The sequence below is a fragment of the Coffea eugenioides genome, chromosome 11, assembly GCF_003713205.1.
Source record: "Coffea eugenioides isolate CCC68of chromosome 11, Ceug_1.0, whole genome shotgun sequence".
Classification (NCBI taxonomy): Eukaryota; Viridiplantae; Streptophyta; class Magnoliopsida; order Gentianales; family Rubiaceae; genus Coffea; species Coffea eugenioides.
In genome coordinates, this window is record NC_040045.1 from 38,942,253 (window position 1) to 38,961,337 (window position 19,085).

The window sequence follows — 19,085 nt, forward strand, 5'->3', positions numbered from 1 at the left end:
CCATCTTCATCTTGTTTTGAACATTGATATTTCCTAAGGTTACACCTTCCTTTTACTACTTACTTTTCATGTCTTCTGCTTGTAGCTGGTCAATGTTACAGCACCAGCACTCTATGGATCAATATTTTTTTATTTCTTGCTGCTAGATAGTCCTATGCATTGCAAACATGAATACAGTAATTTTTACATCAATAGTAATAAGGACTTGTTATGGTTTTATGTTCTTTAGATTTCATATATTCAGAATTAGCAAGGGATCGGACCTACAAGAAGAATCTTATGTTCTTCAATTTATATATTGTCAAGCGATTTTATTCATCAATATCAAGGGATGTTCTTCATATTCCACACCATCCACCACAAGAAACAAAAGAGATCACAAAATTCCGTTCAAATACAGATCAACCAGAATTTCATTCAAAAATTTACTTGTCTAAAGACAAAACAACACCAAAAATTCAACAAGAAAACACTAACCAAAAGATTCCCTTTTCATATCATGATTAATCCTTTCAACTTTTACAGTATGAGCTCTCCAATTTTCATCGAAGTTCAAGGGAAAAAAATCAATCAAGTGACAGTGGACAATCAGAGTAACAATGGAATACAAAAGTCAGTCTATGGCTATCTTTCAACTCCTATCCTCCTCAATGTACTATCGACAAGAAGAAACCAAAAAACAGAGAGCTCAGAATTCACCACGATCAGGGGCAGGACAATTTCCGTCAACTTTTTTCTTCTCAAGTTTCATGAAAGTTGTCTCTGCAGCATCCTCATCTGTACTATCCAGTACTGGTATTATCTCCCTCACCCCATGAATTGCAATCCCTTCATTCTCGTATAATCCTGGAGCAGCAATCTCAACACCATTAATCATTACTCGATCACCAGACTTTTCGATTTTCATGCTAAGCTCCTCAACATAGTTTCTGAAAACAGTCTCATTTGCAATTCCATTGAGCTCGTTCCAGTTAAGCTTACATGGCAACAGATGCCTCAAGAATATGGAAGAATACTGGAGAAAATTCCCAGTATCCCCAATCAAAGCCTCATCCAGGGGGGCAAAAACTGTCAGTTTCATCCCATTCACAGAAGGGATTTTATGGGAATTCACGAACCCCATCAATTGCAAGTCCAGAAAAGTGGCAAAAATTGAATAACCCCGTGATTGTAGGACCCCTGATGCCTCCTCATACCGTGAAAAAGGACTGAATTCCACGCATTCTGGGTTGGGGTTTATGACCGACTGAGGAGCGGGAAGAGTGAAATTAGGCTCAAAGAAATTGTCCACTGCAAAAACCACAACAGAGCCATCATCATAGACGGGTGAGCCGGAAATCTCAACGTTGTTGATGGAAATTTTGGTGGGGTTTTCAGATGAGGTGGTGATGAAGATGGAAGCATGGGTTCTTGACAGGGTTGGGATGGGTGAAGAAAAGGGCAGAGAACTTAGTGATTGGAGGGAAAGAGAAAGTGGCGAGAAATGGAGGAGGAGCAGGGAAAGTGAAGGCTGGCCGGCAGCGGCAAACGCTGAATCCGGGGGAGTGAAAATGGTGAGAGAAGATGGGAAGCTGATGGAATGGGGTTGATCAAGGAGGAGATTCAGGGTGAGGGACATGGCATTGTAGCCCGAATTGGAAAGGGTCTCGGCTGCATTCAAAAGGGACTGTGGCGGCGGCGGCGGTGGTGGGGAGGTTGATGGCGCCGGGGATTGGAGTTGGGTGAGGGAGAAAAGGGAGAAGAGAGTGAAGAGAGAGAGGAAAACAACAAAGGAAGCCATTTTGCTCGACTGTGTGAGTGTGTGCAACTGCGCCTTAAAAGTTAAAAGGGGTAACAAAGTGCAAGATTCTTGCTCTTTCCTGCAGCTGATGAAGATTTGGCGGGAAAATGATTTTTTATGGACACGTGACCAATGCGTATTGGCTGGCTGTGTTAATTGTTAGTTACAGAGTGTCTTTTTTTTCCCCTTTTCTGATTAGTTACCAATGCAAGTCATTCTCTTCTGGCAAAAGTACTATCCGTTTATGTAATAATTTGATTTTTTTTTCTTTTTTTGAAATGAGTTTTAGAAGTAGTTATCTTGGATATTATTTTTCTTTTAATGCCTTTTTTTTTTGGAAAAAAAAATGGTCTTTTTGCATGCGTTACTAATGGTAGAACAATTCAATGTTTTGTAAATACTTTTGTTTCTGTTTTGTCCTTCTTTGTTCAAAACGGATGTAACACACTGCAGCTTCGAGCATTAATGTAGCTACCCATCCAATTTTGCTCATGAGCTGATCTTTCTGTTATTTCAAGGTCCTCTGTTCCTTCCTAGTTAACACTATAACTGCAAATCATGGCTCTTCAATTGGAAACAGAAATCTGAAAGTTTTGGTGATACTAGCTTTATGAGTGATGTAGTAACAAAAGATATAAAATAATGAAAGAAAAGCTAGGCCTCCAACAGCTACTGTAACACAGCCATAAGAACAAACAGACTCAGAAGGATGGTGATACTAGCGGATGCTGCTGACAAACGGTGAGTGAAGCTAATTGGAAGCCTTGTAGGGAGAGAGCACTCCTCCCCATTGAAGTAAACTTTACTGGGAAATCCGTCACCACGAGGCACATTAATTCCGGGTGTCTTTTTCTTTGTAAATAATATCACAGACTGCTGCGAGCCAGGAATTGGGGGATCTTTCCTTGGTTTGCGTGCTTCCGTTTCTGCAACAAGGTAGTTTAAGCCTGGATGGCCATATAAAAATAGAGTATTGTTAGAATCAGGAATAATAGTTCCATTAAATGAATAGACTGCCTCAAAGCCAGGCATAGCTTTATCCAGTTCCACTGCAGCAGACCAATCCGCAATGCTTGTGTCTCCCCAGTTGAAGAGCGTAATTCTTGCAGTCCAGCCATCTTCAAAATCTGAAAGCAAGTGCCAGTTAATGCTGACTCCACAGTTATCTCCACAGGGCAGAGGATTGGGCAAATGGCGGTGCTTTAGTTTACTGAATTCAATGGCTTTCTTAGTTCGGTTGTCAAATGGGACTAGAAGTGCATCAGGAGGTAGAAGAAGAGCTGGTGCAGTGGCATTGCACATATTGCTTGGATTCAGGTTGCAGCCACAGGCGCAAGTGTTGCATGGAACGACAGAATCATTGAAAAATGAGGAAAATGATACGCAACAATTTGGCTTCTTCTGGGGCGTTTGTGCTTGCGAAATGTTGCATACTATTTGCCAACTAGCAACTGCTGATACGTCGGAACTTAGCCCTTGAGGATTTGGGAAAAAGCTCGAGCTCACTCGAACCGGCTGTCCACATTGATATTCAGGGCCAGATGTGCCATTAATCTTCCAGTTCATGGGAGGATATATCTGAGTCCTATTCAAGTCTGGCTTCATTTTGTAAACTTGCATTACAAACGCTGATTTCGACCTAGTCGGATCCAATGTTGGTGGCAGGAGTGATCCATTTCGACAACAAAAGGGTATCATACCAAGTTTAGTATCATTTGTTCTGTCAGGAGGGAGATCAATGATTGTTGGCCGTCTTTCACAAGTCACAGCAATCGAAAAATCAAGGTCTTTGTAGTACTCTCCCTGTGCACCAAAAAAGCATTCTTTTGTATCAAGAACAGTTGGATAAGCGCCTTTCATTTGATAGATAAATTCTTCCCTCATCCATTCCCAAGTTAACTTCCAATAATCTAGTCTGCTAATGGGGTTCTCATTGGAGATTGTGACTTGTGCCCAGTAATTTGTTTCGTAAGCACTCGTCACATCGTACATTATGCTTATATCACCAGATTGGAGGGGTGACTCCTGTTCTGTAGTGATGTTGGATCTTGCGTTTAAGTCTCTGATGCAGCAGACTTGTGTCAAATTGACTCCTGCATTCACCAAACAGGTTAGCTATCAAGAAACAAGGACAATATGCCAGGGAAAAGGCTACATAATATAGATGCAGGCTGGAATCCAGAAAGTTTGCTAGGGAAGCTTATACTGAATTACTTTTTGTCATTTTGTCACCAGAAATTTCAATAAATCAAAAAATCTTCTTTGTGTGTTTATCTACAAAATTAAACAGTCTGGACCTGTTCAATCCTCTGCTCTAATTTAACTTTTCCCAATAATTCCCCTTACAACCTCTGTTTCCTATGCTATCCAGGATTCATACAAGGACCAAATGGAATACCCAGATCACTTTGCCGGAAGATTCTTGCAAATTTGTGAACCTGATAACTTGCAATTCTCTAGTAGCAAACAGGAGCTCTTAGAACAATACTTCGTTATCGACAAATTGAAGCTATATTTAACTGATTAAAGGATGTCTTGATACAGTAGTTGCAGAACAGTACATGCACAGAGAGATTTTATTACCTTGTGGCATGTTAGAACCGGAGCACAAGTAGCCATCATTAGCAAGACTAAGATTAGAAGGCAGGGGAGCATTAGGAGGTGCAACACCAAACTGTGTACCTACCAATTCTACCCGAGCCATCATCTGATTAAGGTCTCCAGCAGTCTCCACAGATGTCTTGAGGTCAGTCACCGGAGACCCTGAAAAAACTGCACCCTGGCTGACATTACCCGGTAAAGAAGTACCATCATCAAGCACAGCCTCAGAGGCCGAGTACAAGTATTCATTATGCTGAAATCCCACGAAAACCTTCCAATTCTTGAGCTCTTCAAACCCAGCATTGAGAACTGTTAAGGTGGATTCAAACCTGTAGGGCTGTTTATCGGGGGCACCTGGCAAAAGGGTTGGTGGGATTTGATAGCCCGTGTCATAATTATATTGTATCACTACTCCATTGCAGACACCATTTGGGGTGTTTGTAGGCTCCTGAAGCTGAGAAATTGAGGTTGGAAGTGAAATTGTGATTATTATCAGTAGCGGCAGTATTATGTGATTCAAGAAACTGAAAATTTTGGCCATGCTAGGATACTTTAGGTGAACATAAATGTGCAGACAAACTTAAGAATAGCAGAACAAGAAGAAGAAGAAGAAAGGAGGAGATTTTGTTTCTTCTGATGAAGATGAAATGTGTTCGGACTTGGATTAGTATTAGTATACTAGCAGTAATATTACGTGCATCGAAAATGATGTTTGAAGTTTCTTGGGACATTTGATATTGATGTATTTTAAATGCATGTTGCGGTAAGCCGGCATTGAGTAGTTCTTCTAACGGTGAGGCCGGTTAGCTGAGGCAAGCCACAGCAAGAGAGGAACTTGTCCTTTTTATCTGCCTTCTTGACTTTGTCTGATTCTACTCCTTGAATTCTTCCATCTTCACCTGTTCTTTAAAATTTGTTCCTTGTTTATTTATATTTTGGGATTGCTTTGTCATATCCCAATTTTCTCTTTAGAATAATGCTAATTGGAGATTACTTTCGAATGTCACTAGCCTGCAAGGAGTGAACTGGTGTTGAACTGGAAGTTGGGACAACCAAAGATAGGTAGTCTCTTTGGACGGCTTCTGTCCCATATATCAAATTAATTCCCATATGCTAAAGATGGATGTTGATGATATGGCATGCATAGAGAACCCTTTTTCTTTTACTTTTGGGCCAACTTATCTACAATATTAAGTTTAATAAAGAAAAATAACTGTTTAACGAAAAGATTAAGGGCACAGAATAAGAATTGAGCACAATTTTTCTATCTACGAGATTCTATAAAAAAATTTTTGGGCGTTTTTAAAATATAGATCACTGTCATTGTTACGTATAGATATCGAAGAAATGGTTTTCTAAAGGGATCATAAAACAAGAGAACAAGGCTCTTGAGATTGGTTTATATACACTGTTACATACATTCATAACTTACATTTCACTTTTGATAACAACATCAAGACCTTCAACTTCAATACCTTTAGCAGATATCTCAGCAGATTCACTACAGTAATGCAACTCAAATCTCTGAAGAGTATTAATTTCCTCAATTCCAGCTGGGATTCCCTTTAGGAACTTGCAACCCCGCAAGACCAGGTGCTCAAGGCAGGGAAAGTTATCGCTCGAGGCTTCCCAGTTCTCTAGATTGGTGCTGTCAATTAGAAAGTGCTTTAGCCGACGAAATGCCTCTTCAGTTGGCTCCCAATCTGGTCCTTGGAAAGCATAATTTTTCAGTTTGAGCACTTCAAGGTTAGGCAACATGGCAATACATGCAATATCTTTCCATGGCAAGTAGCTCCAACTTAAAGTTAATTTCTTGAGAGTCAAAGGGAAATGGAGAACGCTTGGACGCAAAATTCTAGGTGCTTCTGCATTTTGTTTATAGAAGGAACACTTCAATGCTTCAAGGTACTGCAAGTTGGCAAGATTTTTGAGCCATCTGCAGAACATATCAGTAATGAAATCTTCTTTGGTTTCACAAATTCCAAGTTTCCTAAGATAAGGCATTACCAGAAAAACATCACTTGTGCAACTAGCAAACCTTATCGTGGACAGTGTCTGTAGGTATCGTGGAGCCAAGGGACAGCGAGATGGATCAAAAGGATTACTCAAATAACAGGGCATGCTGATATGCAGATGCCTTAACCATGGCATTATCCAGTATTCAAATAACAGAGTTGGGCTTTCTCCCTGATTTCTGTTGATCCAGGGACCATGGATAACAAGGGTCTGAAGGCTCCTGAGTTTAGATATTGATGCTGGAAGCTCATAAGTAGCAGTAAGCGCCAGGTATCTCAAGTGAACAAGGTCTAGTATTTCAAGTGGGAAATACTTGGAAGAAAGGAAAATTATGTCCAATACTCTGAGCAATTTGAAGCTTGAGATAAACATTGGCACAAAGGAAGAGCCCAAACTGAAACACAGAAAAGATCTGACTAGTGTAACAGAAGGAATAAGTTGCAAATCAGCATGAAAGTCCAAGTGGATGCTGAGACGACGTTGATTCTTTATACCAGAAAGGAAACTTTGAGCTCGTCTATCTATCACGAATAGAAACTTTTCTTTCTGAGCTTCTCTCAAGCACAACTCTCGAAGGAGATCATGGAGGTAGCATGTTTTGACTTTCCCATTGAATCTCCTCTTTCCTATCAGAACTAAACTTCTGTCAATAAGATCCTCCAAATAATCTTCAGCAACCCTTTCTGCACTAAGGGAATCCTTCTTATCCAAGAAGCCTTCAGCAACCCATAGAGCAATCAATTTCTCAACTTCAATCTCACTGTCTTCTGGGAACGCTCCCATATAGAGGAAGCAAGCTTTCAGGTGCTGAGGCAAGTGATTATAGCTTAAAGCCAGTATTTCCAAGCACTGTTCTGGACCACTACTTACAAGTGAGCTTACACTACCGGCAATACCCTCCCAGCAATCACGTGTTCTCCTGATTTTGGAAAGAAGACCAGCTACAACGACTATTGCTAAAGGTAAACCCTGGCACTTTCTGGCTATTTCTTTTCCAATATCCACGAATTCAAGATTGCAACTTTGGCTTCCAAAAACCTTCTTTTGCAACAGGTCCCAACTTTGATCTATGTCTAGAAGGCGCATACGATGAGAAGCACTTTTAGAGTTCACATAATCAGCCACTTCCCCAACCCGAGTAGTCAATACTATTCTACTCGCATTTTTGTCATCTGGAAAAATTCTTTTGACATCATCCCAAGTCCTAGTACTCCAAACATCATCAATGACAATAAGATATCTCTTACCCTTCAGACTTCTATACAGGTGTTCAGCTAGTTCCTCATTGCTCTTTGCACAATTTTCATCTTTGAGCTGGGTAACACATTTTAATAGCCCTAGCAACAAATTCCTTAGTCTATAAACCTGTGACACCTGGACCCAGGCACAAGCATGAAAATTACAAATGGTTGAAGGGTCATCAAATATCTTCCTAGCAAGAGTTGTTTTACCAATGCCACCCATCCCAACAATTGTGACAACCTCTAGTCTGGATGGTACTCTTGAGAGTCTCTCTGACATTAACATCAAATCATCATCTAGGCCAACGGCCTCATTCTTCTGAGCTGGAGGACTTTGAGGTGCATCATCATTCAAAGTATCTCCTAATTTCAGGTTTCCATTTACCAGTGTATCGTTGATCTTTCTCATCTCCTCTCTAATGTCAACAATATCTTCCACCGTCTGCCGCAAACAATGGTGTATGCCATACTTCTTGTCACAAATTTTTTGAACCTCTGCCTCAAAATCAACCCTACCTACTAAAATGTTACAATCAACTTGAGACACATAAATGATAAAGTTCAACATCTTTGTCTCAACTGAACTATCAAACATAGATTCTTCAATAAAATCCTCTGTTCTATGAGCCAAATCAATAAGGCGTCCTTCCAGATGTTTCAACAATTCATGGTCATTGCAAGTATGCGTAGAATCCTCCAGAGCAGCCAATAAGAATATAAGCTGCTCACAAAGAAGTACTATTTTTGTGATCAATCTACAGGAAAAAAATTGAGACTTGCTTACCAGGAAAAAGCGTTTAGATTTCCTTTCAGAATGTAAGGATTCACCATGCATCAGACGTAGCTCAGTAAACCCAAGTACTCTCCCAAACCTATTAAAAACCTTTTCACTGGCCCTGCTTCAGGATACAAAGAAAATATGGATAGATATTTCCAGAGTGAAGTATGGTTGATGGTCAGCATCTCTTTTGTCATATTCCAGAACGCTGTTAAGGCACCGGGAGGCACTGAAGCTTCTGCTGATTTTATTCGTGCAGGGCGTTTACCCATTGTCAGCTGCAATCTCTTCATTCTTCTAGCAGTACGCTCATCAATCTCGATCTGCAAACTCTTAATTCCAAAAATTAGAGAAGGGGAACGCAGCAGATGCTCTAGTGTCTCAATAAGACAAGTAACAGCAGCATAAGCCATCTCGGCTATCACTTATTTAGAATACCCAAAATATGAGAAGGGAAAAAATCAAGCCTTCTTTCCTTCCTTCCAGCTGATCAACAAAGCAGCAATCTACCATATTAATGTGTATCAGGGCGAAAAAAAAATTCAATAAACAAGAAACAAGACGAGCATTTGAGCAGGGTTTAATTCCAGTAAGTCATTTACTGTGGATTAAAATAGGACAGGATTAACAAATTGAACTTCTGAGAAAGCCACCTAAGTCCCGGAATTTCTCTAGCTGAAAGATGGAATCTACTACTTTGGCCACAAATTAGTATCAGTCCACCTACAGCAGCACGCGGGGGACTAAGTGTGACCCTTTGTTTTTTTTATCTTCTGGTAAACAGGACTAACTAAACATGGCCTCAACAGCTGGAAATACTTGAAGGTACATGCTGGAGCAGGGTGCCCCGGTCAGATTTGAACCAAAATCGGATCATAGCCGTCTTGACGGTTTGTTAACCGAAATCGAAACCGAATTTTTGGAATCGGAATCATAACGGTGATTAAAGAATCGAATTCAGTTTCATTTGAATTCTGAACTTGAACTGGAGTCGAAACCGGGGATTTAAGACCCGATCAAATCATTTAAAAAAATATTTACTACCTAAATATATTTGACCAGTTTAGAGTTCAATATCAATAGTTAGCATATAATACCAACAGCTCTAATCCTAATCCAACAATCCATTATCATAGCCGTCTCGATAGTTTGTTAAACCGAAACCGAAACCGAATTTTTGGAATCGGAATCATAATGGTGATTAAAGGTTCGAATTCAGTTTCACTTGAATTCTAAACTTGAAGCGGAACCGAATTGACGGTTTAAGACCCGTTCAAACCGTCTAAAAAAACATTTATTACCTAAATATATTTGACCAGTTTGGAGTTCAATATCAATAGTTAGCATATAATACCAACAGCTCCAATCCTAATCCAACAATCCATTATTCGATTCCATAGTAACTCTACACCCATGACTAATTTAAATTCAAGACGAATCTAATTTAATCAACAATGAGATATCTTTTCATAAAATTTGCATTATTTTTTCTTTTCCTTACACATAATAAAACAATAAAGTTCTTTCTTTCTTTCTTTCTTGACATTCATTGTAATATTTTCTTAGAATTAATTTTATAATAATAAGTCTTTAAACATAACTAAAATAATTGAAATCATAATTGGAAGAAATTGAAATCGTAATCGGACCGAAGGTTTAAGAATTGTAACCGTGACCGTCCCTATAAGGATCGGTTTAAGTTTCACATTATAGAAGAATCGAAACCGGCTAATTTTAAACCGGGACCAGCGGTTATAAAACCGTGGCCATGTTTATGCCGGAGAAATGTAAATAAAAACATGGTGAATATGAAGTCCGGGAGGCTGTAAATTAACAGCTCAACAAGGAAATTTCCCAAGAGGTTGAGAGAAATCTCCTCAGTCCTCCTCCACCCAGACCTAGAGGGCACCAATAGTCCAAGTCCTTTTTCTACAGGCCACAGAAACTACACTACGGATAACAAAAAGGCTTCTCCAGTCAACGTGACAAAAGACAAAACTACACTGAAACATATCATCTTAGAAAAGGACCAAAGACAAAACTACACTGAAACATATCATCTTAGAAAAGGACCAAAATTTTTATAATATCAATTAAATTTCAGTGTCTAATATGTTCTTTTGAAAAAAAAAAAAAAGGTTCATGGCATTTCCTTCATCCAATGTATTACCAGAATTAGCTTACATCTCCAAAGACAACTAACCTTTATCTCAAGCCAAATTTGAACTTGAGGGTTGCAAGTCCTTAAAATCTCTAAATCAACAGGGAAAAGCACAAGCCCTGATACACAGAAAAGAATTGTAATTTTCTAATATGCAACTGCTTATCACAGATAGTAGGAAGTGCAAGAGTGGTGATAAAGAAAGTAATCATCTTGTTTCAATTTTGAAAGAGTTAATCAGCAAATTGACATCTCAACCATTTTTGGGTGAATAATAGAAATTTTATCAAAGATGAAACAAAAGGGTTTACCTCCAACGAACATCTGGGTATGCAAGGACCTGGGATTTCTTAGGAATATTTCATCATCAATTTCAAACTAAAGAGAACTTGGCGGATAGGCAGCACAAAGCTCAAGCCTTTTGCATTTTGAACACTGGACAAAGACAAGTGAAAATGCCAGAGCATAAACTTTAATACCCCAACAACTTTTCTCAATATCCCAACATTACCTATCCCAAATTTTGCATGAGTGTTGTCATCTAGTTTAACTTGAGAGGTGCAATGTTGACAATTTATTCATAGTTGCTGATATTCTGGCATTATCACATGCCCTGGACTAAAGAGTGCAGATAATGATAGAAGTTAATGTTGCCAGGAAAATCAATAGATTTGAATCTCAATTTGGTTCAAATAGACAAAAGATTGGAGAAATGATATCCAGTGATCAAAAACTTATTACTAACTCAGTTCCAACCAGGTTAAAACTTTCATCTCATATGCTGGTACCTTTAAGGTTTAGACGAGTTAACTGAATAATGCTTTGATATTGTTATTCAGTTCATTCATGTTTAAGTAATTATAATAAAGAACCTGAGCTTCTAACTCATAATCATTTGGTAATTAGGGGAGTAGCTTTGATCTTTATTAATTAGTTAAAAGAAACTATGCCCTTACCTCAGGTTCCATGTTGTCTTGATGGAGCAATGCACAAATCTCAGTCCTAGTGCAGTCCTTATTAACAAGCCTTATGCAACATGCCCTTAATCAGGCTTCTAAAAGATATGAACCTCCTTGTTCCATGCTTGTTTAACTCTCTCACTCATTTCTTTAACTTTCCTTCCACAGAAAGTGCTCTCCAATGTTGGAATCCAGCATCATGCTACGAACCCTCCCACTGTAGTATGTGACGGTATGGCTAATTGGGGAACCCGACCGGCAACTTTTCTAACCTTTCTGTGTGTTTCAAAAAGCCTCTGGGAAGAACATCAGTGTTATTCTTAGGTAACTACTGCTTGAATGATCAGACGTATGGATTTTTGATGGTTGATCGAGCGCTTGTTCAGGAAAAGGTTAGTTGAGTGAACAAAGTCACGATGTCTGTTATTCAATACGCCTGGAGAGAAAAACTGAAATCAACGAGATCAGACTGAAATGTAATGTAGATGCGAGAAAGAAGATTGACTTTGCTTGTGCTCCTCTTATTTGCTGATCATCAAAGAAGCAACTTAAAATGTTTGATGCGTGCTCGATTGATCAAGATAGAAAATGATGGTAAAAAATGAACCAAGAAAATCAACAATCGGTGGAAACATTACAATATTATGACTCAAGAGACTGAATAACTTCATTACTGCCGAGAGTAGAGCCTGTCATAGGAACAGTCGGATATCAGTAGCCTATAGGAGCGGTATAAGGTATTCCAAGAAAAGTGGGAGGTGGTGTTGGGAAAGAGCAGAAGCTTGCTCATACATAATATGCCAATGCGTTAGAGTTTAGACACACTGATAAGTGCAATTATGCAATTTAAAATGAAAATCGTATTAAATATTTAAGAATGTGTCTTATTTACAGATCACTTCTGATAATAACTTGAAGGCCTTCAACTTGTTCTCCAATTTCTTTAGCAGAAATCTCAGCAGATTTACTACAGTTGTGCAACTCCAATAGCCGCAGGGTAGGAATTTCCCCTATTTCGACAGGGATCTCCTCGAGGAACCTACAAGCAACCAAAACTAGGTGATCAAGGCTTGGAAAGTGAATGGTGGAGGCATTCCACTGCACTAAATCACTGTTCTCAATCAGCAGCTGCTTCAGATGCAAAAATCCATCTTCAGGTGGTTCCCACTCTGGTCCAAGGAAAGCATAATTTCTCAACTTGAGCACCTCAAGTTTTGGCAACCTGGAAATATTGGTCATGTCCTCCCAGGGAAGATAGCTCCAACTTAAAGTCAATTTCCTGAGATTGGATGGAAAAGCATCCCAAGGTAACGTTCTCCATGGTTTGGCGTCTCTGTAAAAGGAACATTTCAATGCTTCAAGTAAAGGCAAGTGGACTAGACTGCTGAGGTATTTTGAGGTTTCATTGGTATTGTGGTCTTCTTTAGTTTCACAGATTGCAAGCCTCCTAAGATATGGCATACTTCGAAAAACTTCCCTGGTGCAACTAGTAAGCCTTATTGTGGATAGTGTTTGGAGGATTGGAGCCAATGGATAGGGATAGTTGTTCTCTGAAATAGGAGGAATACACAAAGAACAAGTAACAGTGAATCCAAGATGCCTCAGCCATGGCATATTCCAGTATTCAAAAAATATTGTTGGGCTTTCCCCATTTTCACTCAGGATCCATGGACCATGAATGATTAGAGTTTGAAGATTACAAAGTTTCGATATTGATGCTGGAAGCTCATAGGTAGCAGTGAGTGCAAGGTACCTCAAATGAACCAACTTTAGTATTTGAGTGGGGAAATGTTCAGAACGCAAAAAGATTATGTCTAGTACTCTCAACAACTTGAAGCCCAATTGAAGCAAGAAGATATCAGCTGGAAAGCCTAAACCAAGACTAAACATTAGAAAGGACCGGACATGTGGAATTGCAGGAACAGATCGCAGATCACCACAAAATTCTGAGTGGAAACTAATGCGCCGTTGTCTATTTATTCCTGCAGGAAGGCAATGGATGTCCCTTTTTATCAAACACATAAAGTTTTCTCTTTGAGCTTCTCTCAAGCATAACTCTCGCAAGAGATCATGGATACGACATGTTTTGTTTCTCCCACTGAAGCTCCTCTTTGCAACCAAAACTAGGTTTCTGCCAATAAGATCTTCCAAGAAATTCTCTGCAATTGCTTCTCGATCACTTAAAACAGCAGCCGCTCGTTCAGCAAGTCTTGGTAATTGTTTATCCAAGAAGCCCTCGGCAACCCACAAGCGTATCAATTTCTTAACTTCAATCTCACCATCTTCAGGGAAAGCTCCCATATAAAGGAAGCAAGCTTTCAGGTGATGAGGTAAGTAGTTGTAACTCAAAGCAAGAATTTCTATGCACTGTTCTGAATCAGTATTTACAGCGGAACTTACATTATCTGCAATACTCTTCCAGCAATCACTTGTTCTCCTGATTCGAGAGAGAAGACCAGCAATAACAATGATTGCAAGAGGTAGTCCCTGGCATTTTCTGGCAATCGTTTTCCCAATATCAACCAAGTGAAGAGGGCAACTTTCTTTCCCAAACACCATTCCGTGGAGAAGCTTCCAGCTGTTATCTAAATCCAGGAGATTCATCAAGTGAGGAGTAGAGTTGGGATTCACACAATGAGCCACTTCAGAAAGTCGAGTTGTCACTAAAACGCGACTTGCATTTTCGTCATCTGGAAAGCATAATTTGACATCATCCCAAGCCAGGGTATTCCATATATCATCCATTACAATAAGATATCTCTTACCCTTTAAACTTCTATACAGGTCCTGAGCTAGTTCCTCATTAGTCTTCCTGTATATTTCATCAGTGACATGAGTAGTAGAGCACAGAAGCGCTAGCAGCACATCTCTCAATCGAAAAACTTGAGAAACTGTTGCCCAGGCACGAACATGAAAGTTGTAAACAGTAGAAAGGTCATCAAAAACTCTTCTTGCAAGAGTTGTTTTACCGATGCCTCCCATCCCCACAATTGCAACTATTTCTAATCGAGATGGTACAGTTATGAGTCTATCAAAAATTGATTGACAATCATCATCAAGGCCTACCACCTCATTTCTCTGATTTGGGTTAGGTGAAAAGGAATCATTCACCGATGCACCTCCTAGTTGCTCATTTTCACTTGTGAGAGGATCAACATAGATATTTCCAAGTTCTCTCCCAATGGAATCAATGCTTACAAGTGTCTGCTGTAAACATTGATGTATGCCATACTTCTTGTCAAAAATATGCTGCACCTCTGACTTAAAACTGAGCCTCTCCGCAAATGATCTGGGATCAGAGTTCAAGAAACAGATGACATAGTTCATTACCTTTGACTCAATAGAAGTATTGAACATGAAGTCTTCAATCACATCTTGTGTACTATAAGCCACATCCACGATACGTCCTTCCAGACATTCCAACTTTTTTGGGTCATTGCAGACAGTAGCAGCATCCTTTAGACAGTTCTGCAAGAATTCATTTAAACACTTGCCAAGAAATATTATTTTGCCAGGCGGTCTTTCAAAGAATTCCCTAGATATCACTTGTTTCAGTTTTATGGATCTAAATGCAGGCTTACTTATAGAACAAGACGTTATACTATCACAAACAAGTAGCTTAGACTCTGAAGATACATAGTCACCTATTTGATTCCATTCTAAAGGACTTCCAAGTTTTCTCTGGAATCTATTGATAAGCTTTTTTATTCGCCCATCATGTGCATACATCAAAGCACAATCTCGAGAATGTTCAAAATGCAAGTCCAATGTCTGCGGTAAACGTCTACGAAATCCTTCTGCATAGTTCGTGATCTGTTCTGTTGTCCCTGCAACGCTTTTATTAAGCTGGAATTGCAAATGATCAATTTCAAAAGCAAGACAAGTGAAGCACGCTAGACGCTCTATCGTTTCGATGAGACAAGTAACAGCAGCATGAGCCATCCTAAATCTCCGGAAATCACTTATTTAGAAAGCTGATCAAGGGGAAGGAGAAAAGAAAGCCACTTTCCGCTGTTTGTGTCCGAAGTCACAGTTAAGCGGCTGTAAAGTCGTTGTCATCCTTCATGCTAAGGAAGCTTTGGTTCTTTCCTGCTCTCCAACCGATAAAGAAAGTACCATCGTACATTACGGATGTGTACTAGATCAATCAAGACATAGTAAAGAGTATAAAATCAATCAAGAACCCCAAAAAGGAAAAAGGTAACTCCAGCAAGCCATCGCTGTCTTTATACGTCCTTCAGATTATTTGAGGATTCCCTTGAATAGCTATAGTTTAGTTTTTTGGTATGTAGACAAAACGTTGCCAGGTACGGGATAATTGTGCAGCAGATGATCTAGGAGAACTTTAATAGGAAACGTATAAAAGGATAAACATGTCTGTTTTAAATCTTCAAGAATATGCATGTTTGCAAGTGATTAAAACAAGGAAAAGAGATCTGTGTCTTCTTTTCTCACTGATTAATAAAAGTAACAGTTTGCACAATTGATGTTGAATTCATAATCAAGAAATTCTATTCACAAACAAAACAAAAGCAATAAAACATATAATCAAGAATATAATGTTGAGAAAGAAGTTAGTTTACCTGGCTACGGTGCAAACAACCTCAGTGAAAGCAGATCAATTTGGAGAGTAAGCTTGAATAATTGCAATGAGCTGCCATGGATAATTGTGATAAACCTATTTTATATGTTCATTGATTATTGTCTTGGGGTGCAACTTTTCTCTTCTACAGATCACTAAAATATCCACCAAAAGTTGCAGGTCACTTTGCAGCTTCACTTGAAGGAGAAGGCTTCATCACTTAATCCAGCCTTTGACCGTTGCTTTGTGATGGGAACCAGTAAAACCACTTGCTATTAAAAAAAAAAAAAAAACCACTTGCCGAAATTTATTTGAGGGCTAATTACACTTTGTCCCCCTGAACTTGGACACTTATAACACTTTACCATTCGTAGTCAACTTTTTGACGAGATTAAGATGAAATCAGGATTTATTTGGATAGAGTATTATTTGAAATATTGGGTCTGTTTGGAAGCCAAGTTTTTAAGCAAGTTTTTTACCTATTAGTTTTTTAAGATTAAGATGAAATCAGGGTTTGTTTGGATAGAGTATTATTTGAAATAATTACTGTAGTACTTTTTGTGATGTGATGTATGTGAGATAAAAAGAAAATTAAAAATATAAAAAGGTGGGTTGGGAAATGTGTTTATGATGCAAGCGAAATGCATTTAAACACAATTACACAATGCATTTCAATATTTTAGCACTACAATGAATTAGATAATCCACAAAAAAGTAGTCTAAACAACTCAATGTGTTTATCTCAATGCCAGTAGAAATACTTATTTTAAATGAAATAAAATTATTTCAATATATTTAACTCAATGTATTCGAGATGAAAACTATTTGCTTATATTTTCTTATTATAGCACTTTTTAATGTGTCTTACATGAAATAAAAATATAATTAAAAATAAAAATATATTGAAAATGTACTTAGAGAATCTTCGATTTTTCTTTTTTAAAAATGTAGTATTCAAACAAAATACAAAACAATGTATGAATGTAGTATAAAAATATGAAATAGCATCTTGTTGACTCGTGAAAATCTTGCAAAAGCTGCAAGATAAACGAAAATTATCAAAATCAATCTGTTTACAATTTAAAGGAAGAAAAATAAATGATGGAAAACTTGTACAGATGTTTTAGAAATTATTAAATTCTTTTTTTCCCCAATACAAATTTTCAATTCTTTAGCATTATACCATTTTTTATTTTTTAAATCTTGTGACTTTGTGTTTTTTAAATAAGATGTTTCATATTTCGATTAAAAGTATAGCATTATTCTAAAACTATTATGCAAATTTTGGATAGAAAATTTATCATCAACGTTTAACTAGTCGATGAAGCGAGTAAGAGATATATATATATATATATTTAAAGTTTGGGGAGCAAAGTGTTATTAAGGCCAAATTTACGGGGGCAAACTATAATTAACTTTATTTAATTATTATTTAAGCCTTCAAACCTCAAGGCTAGCTTTGAATAGTTATAAGCTGTTGGTGGTCTTTTAGTAACATCATCAGTCCATTTGTATTGTATTCTGGATCCACGAATAGCGTAAGCCCAATGAGTTAAGCCGTTGGATTCTTTTTCTAAGACAATTGGATGGGGGGTTTTTGGCTAATTACAGAAAATTAAAGCATTTGTCTTTTTTGCCGATCGAAAGATAAGAACCAAAGAACAGTCTTCTTCTCGACAATCTATGAATTTCTTCAACCTGCTCATTGTACTTGCATGCATCAGGGCTACAAAAATCCTTTTGCACAAAAAAAAAAAAAGGATTACCATTTGATCAATTTTAGATTGGATTTTAGGTTCTTCTCACCATTTGATCTTTTACAGAAGAGTCATCATTCCGTTAGGTAAGATTTGGATTGTTATTTTTTGAAGTATTTGTAGAAGAGTATTATGTAACGATTTTGATATATATAAAATAAAAAAGTAATTAAAAAATATGGGCTCTAATTGGATTAGCCTATTTTTCACAAATTGATTTTGTTTATAAAATCTATGGTAATAAATTCCAAAAGACACACATCTCAAATACTCTTATCAAGGAAAAAAAAAAAAAATCCTACCATCTTTTCTTTGTCCACCGGCCACCACTATCCACCATACATAACCACCCACCACCGCCGTCAACTTTCCTCCCTCCTCCCATCTCCACCGCTACCGTATATATATTGTACAAAAAATGATGAACATCATATAGTATTAGTAAGTAATTTCGTTGTATTTTTTTGCTTTATGTTTAATTCCGGGTTCAAAGTGAACAGCCTAGGTTTCGTGAAAGAAATAGTTCTGCTCCAAGTTGGCTTTCTTTGGTGTGCCTCTTAGGTGTTTGATGTTTTGTGTGAAAAAAAATGTTGAACATGTTAATTAATTTGGTTAATATGTTCATTTTGTTCTCTGATGTCGCTTTAAACTCTTAGTGAAGTTTGTGCTCATTAGACTTTGGATTAATGCATCTTTTGCATGAGTTTTTTTTTTTGCCTTCTGAGATGTTTGGGTGTACCTAAGACATCACAAATGTTTTTAGCTTGTTGGTTGGTGTCTTGTTTTGTAGTTAGCAGATGTTTGAGTGGCTTTTGAAGTTCATGTCTATGTGGACTTTGTAGTTAATATTGTAATGAATCTTCAAATTTATACCTTACACTTTGAATATGAAGGGAAGAAGGAATGTAAGTGGTAAGAGTTCATTTGATGGATGAGCTTGTTCATTGAGGCTTGCAATGCTCGAGTGTTACTAAGGGACAAAGAAAGATGATTGGATGCATCAACACAATTTGTAGAATTCACTGAAAATTATTCCACCATATTACGGTTTCTTTTTTCCTGTTTCTTCATTAAATCCTTTGAGCCATGCAGCAGGATCATTGTTCTTTGAAGTTTTTAGGGAACCTTCTATGCTGATTTTTCACTACATTATAAAATGTCACCATTGGAATTTCTTTTTTCAATGTGCAGAGTCTATGCTAAGTGTACT

General features: G+C 38.0%; 4 protein-coding genes across 4 annotated transcripts; all 4 read right to left on the bottom strand.

Moving 5' to 3' along the window:
• Window positions 1-473: 473 nt before the first annotated feature.
• On the bottom strand, window positions 474-1,780 carry LOC113752532 (putative fasciclin-like arabinogalactan protein 20). Its single transcript, XM_027296646.1, has one exon. The coding sequence runs from the start codon at window positions 1,778-1,780 to the stop codon at window positions 689-691; it is 1,092 nt and encodes a 363-aa protein (XP_027152447.1). The 3' UTR covers window positions 474-688.
• A 667-nt stretch (window positions 1,781-2,447) lies between these two features.
• Window positions 2,448-4,922, bottom strand: LOC113752533 (COBRA-like protein 7). The gene is made up of 2 exons (XM_027296647.1): window positions 4,364-4,922; window positions 2,448-3,873 (listed from the first exon to the last, which is right to left on the bottom strand). Exons 1-2 carry the CDS (start codon window positions 4,920-4,922, stop codon window positions 2,450-2,452), a joined length of 1,983 nt encoding a protein of 660 aa, XP_027152448.1. The 3' UTR covers window positions 2,448-2,449.
• Window positions 4,923-5,720: 798 nt separating this feature from the next.
• LOC113754515 (putative late blight resistance protein homolog R1A-3) lies at window positions 5,721-9,158 on the bottom strand. Its single transcript, XM_027298959.1, has one exon. The coding sequence runs from the start codon at window positions 8,471-8,473 to the stop codon at window positions 5,810-5,812; it is 2,664 nt and encodes an 887-aa protein (XP_027154760.1). The 5' UTR covers window positions 8,474-9,158; the 3' UTR covers window positions 5,721-5,809.
• Window positions 9,159-12,234: 3,076 nt separating this feature from the next.
• Window positions 12,235-16,145, bottom strand: LOC113751481 (putative late blight resistance protein homolog R1B-17). The gene is made up of 2 exons (XM_027295508.1): window positions 16,120-16,145; window positions 12,235-15,625 (listed from the first exon to the last, which is right to left on the bottom strand). Exon 2 carries the CDS (start codon window positions 15,476-15,478, stop codon window positions 12,425-12,427), a length of 3,054 nt encoding a protein of 1,017 aa, XP_027151309.1. The 5' UTR covers window positions 15,479-15,625; window positions 16,120-16,145; the 3' UTR covers window positions 12,235-12,424.
• Window positions 16,146-19,085: the final 2,940 nt, after the last annotated feature.

Coding starts and splice junctions, on each gene's coding strand:
- LOC113752532 (XM_027296646.1), bottom strand. CDS start 1,780: ATGGCTTCCTTTGTTGTTTTCCTCTCTCTCTTCACTCTCTTCTCCCTT.
- LOC113752533 (XM_027296647.1), bottom strand. CDS start 4,922: ATGGCCAAAATTTTCAGTTTCTTGAATCACATAATACTGCCGCTACTG. Junction 3,874..4,363: donor CGGTTCTAACATGCCACAAG/GTAATAAAATCT, acceptor TGGTGAATGCAG/GAGTCAATTTGACACAAGTC.
- LOC113754515 (XM_027298959.1), bottom strand. CDS start 8,473: ATGCATGGTGAATCCTTACATTCTGAAAGGAAATCTAAACGCTTTTTC.
- LOC113751481 (XM_027295508.1), bottom strand. CDS start 15,478: ATGGCTCATGCTGCTGTTACTTGTCTCATCGAAACGATAGAGCGTCTA.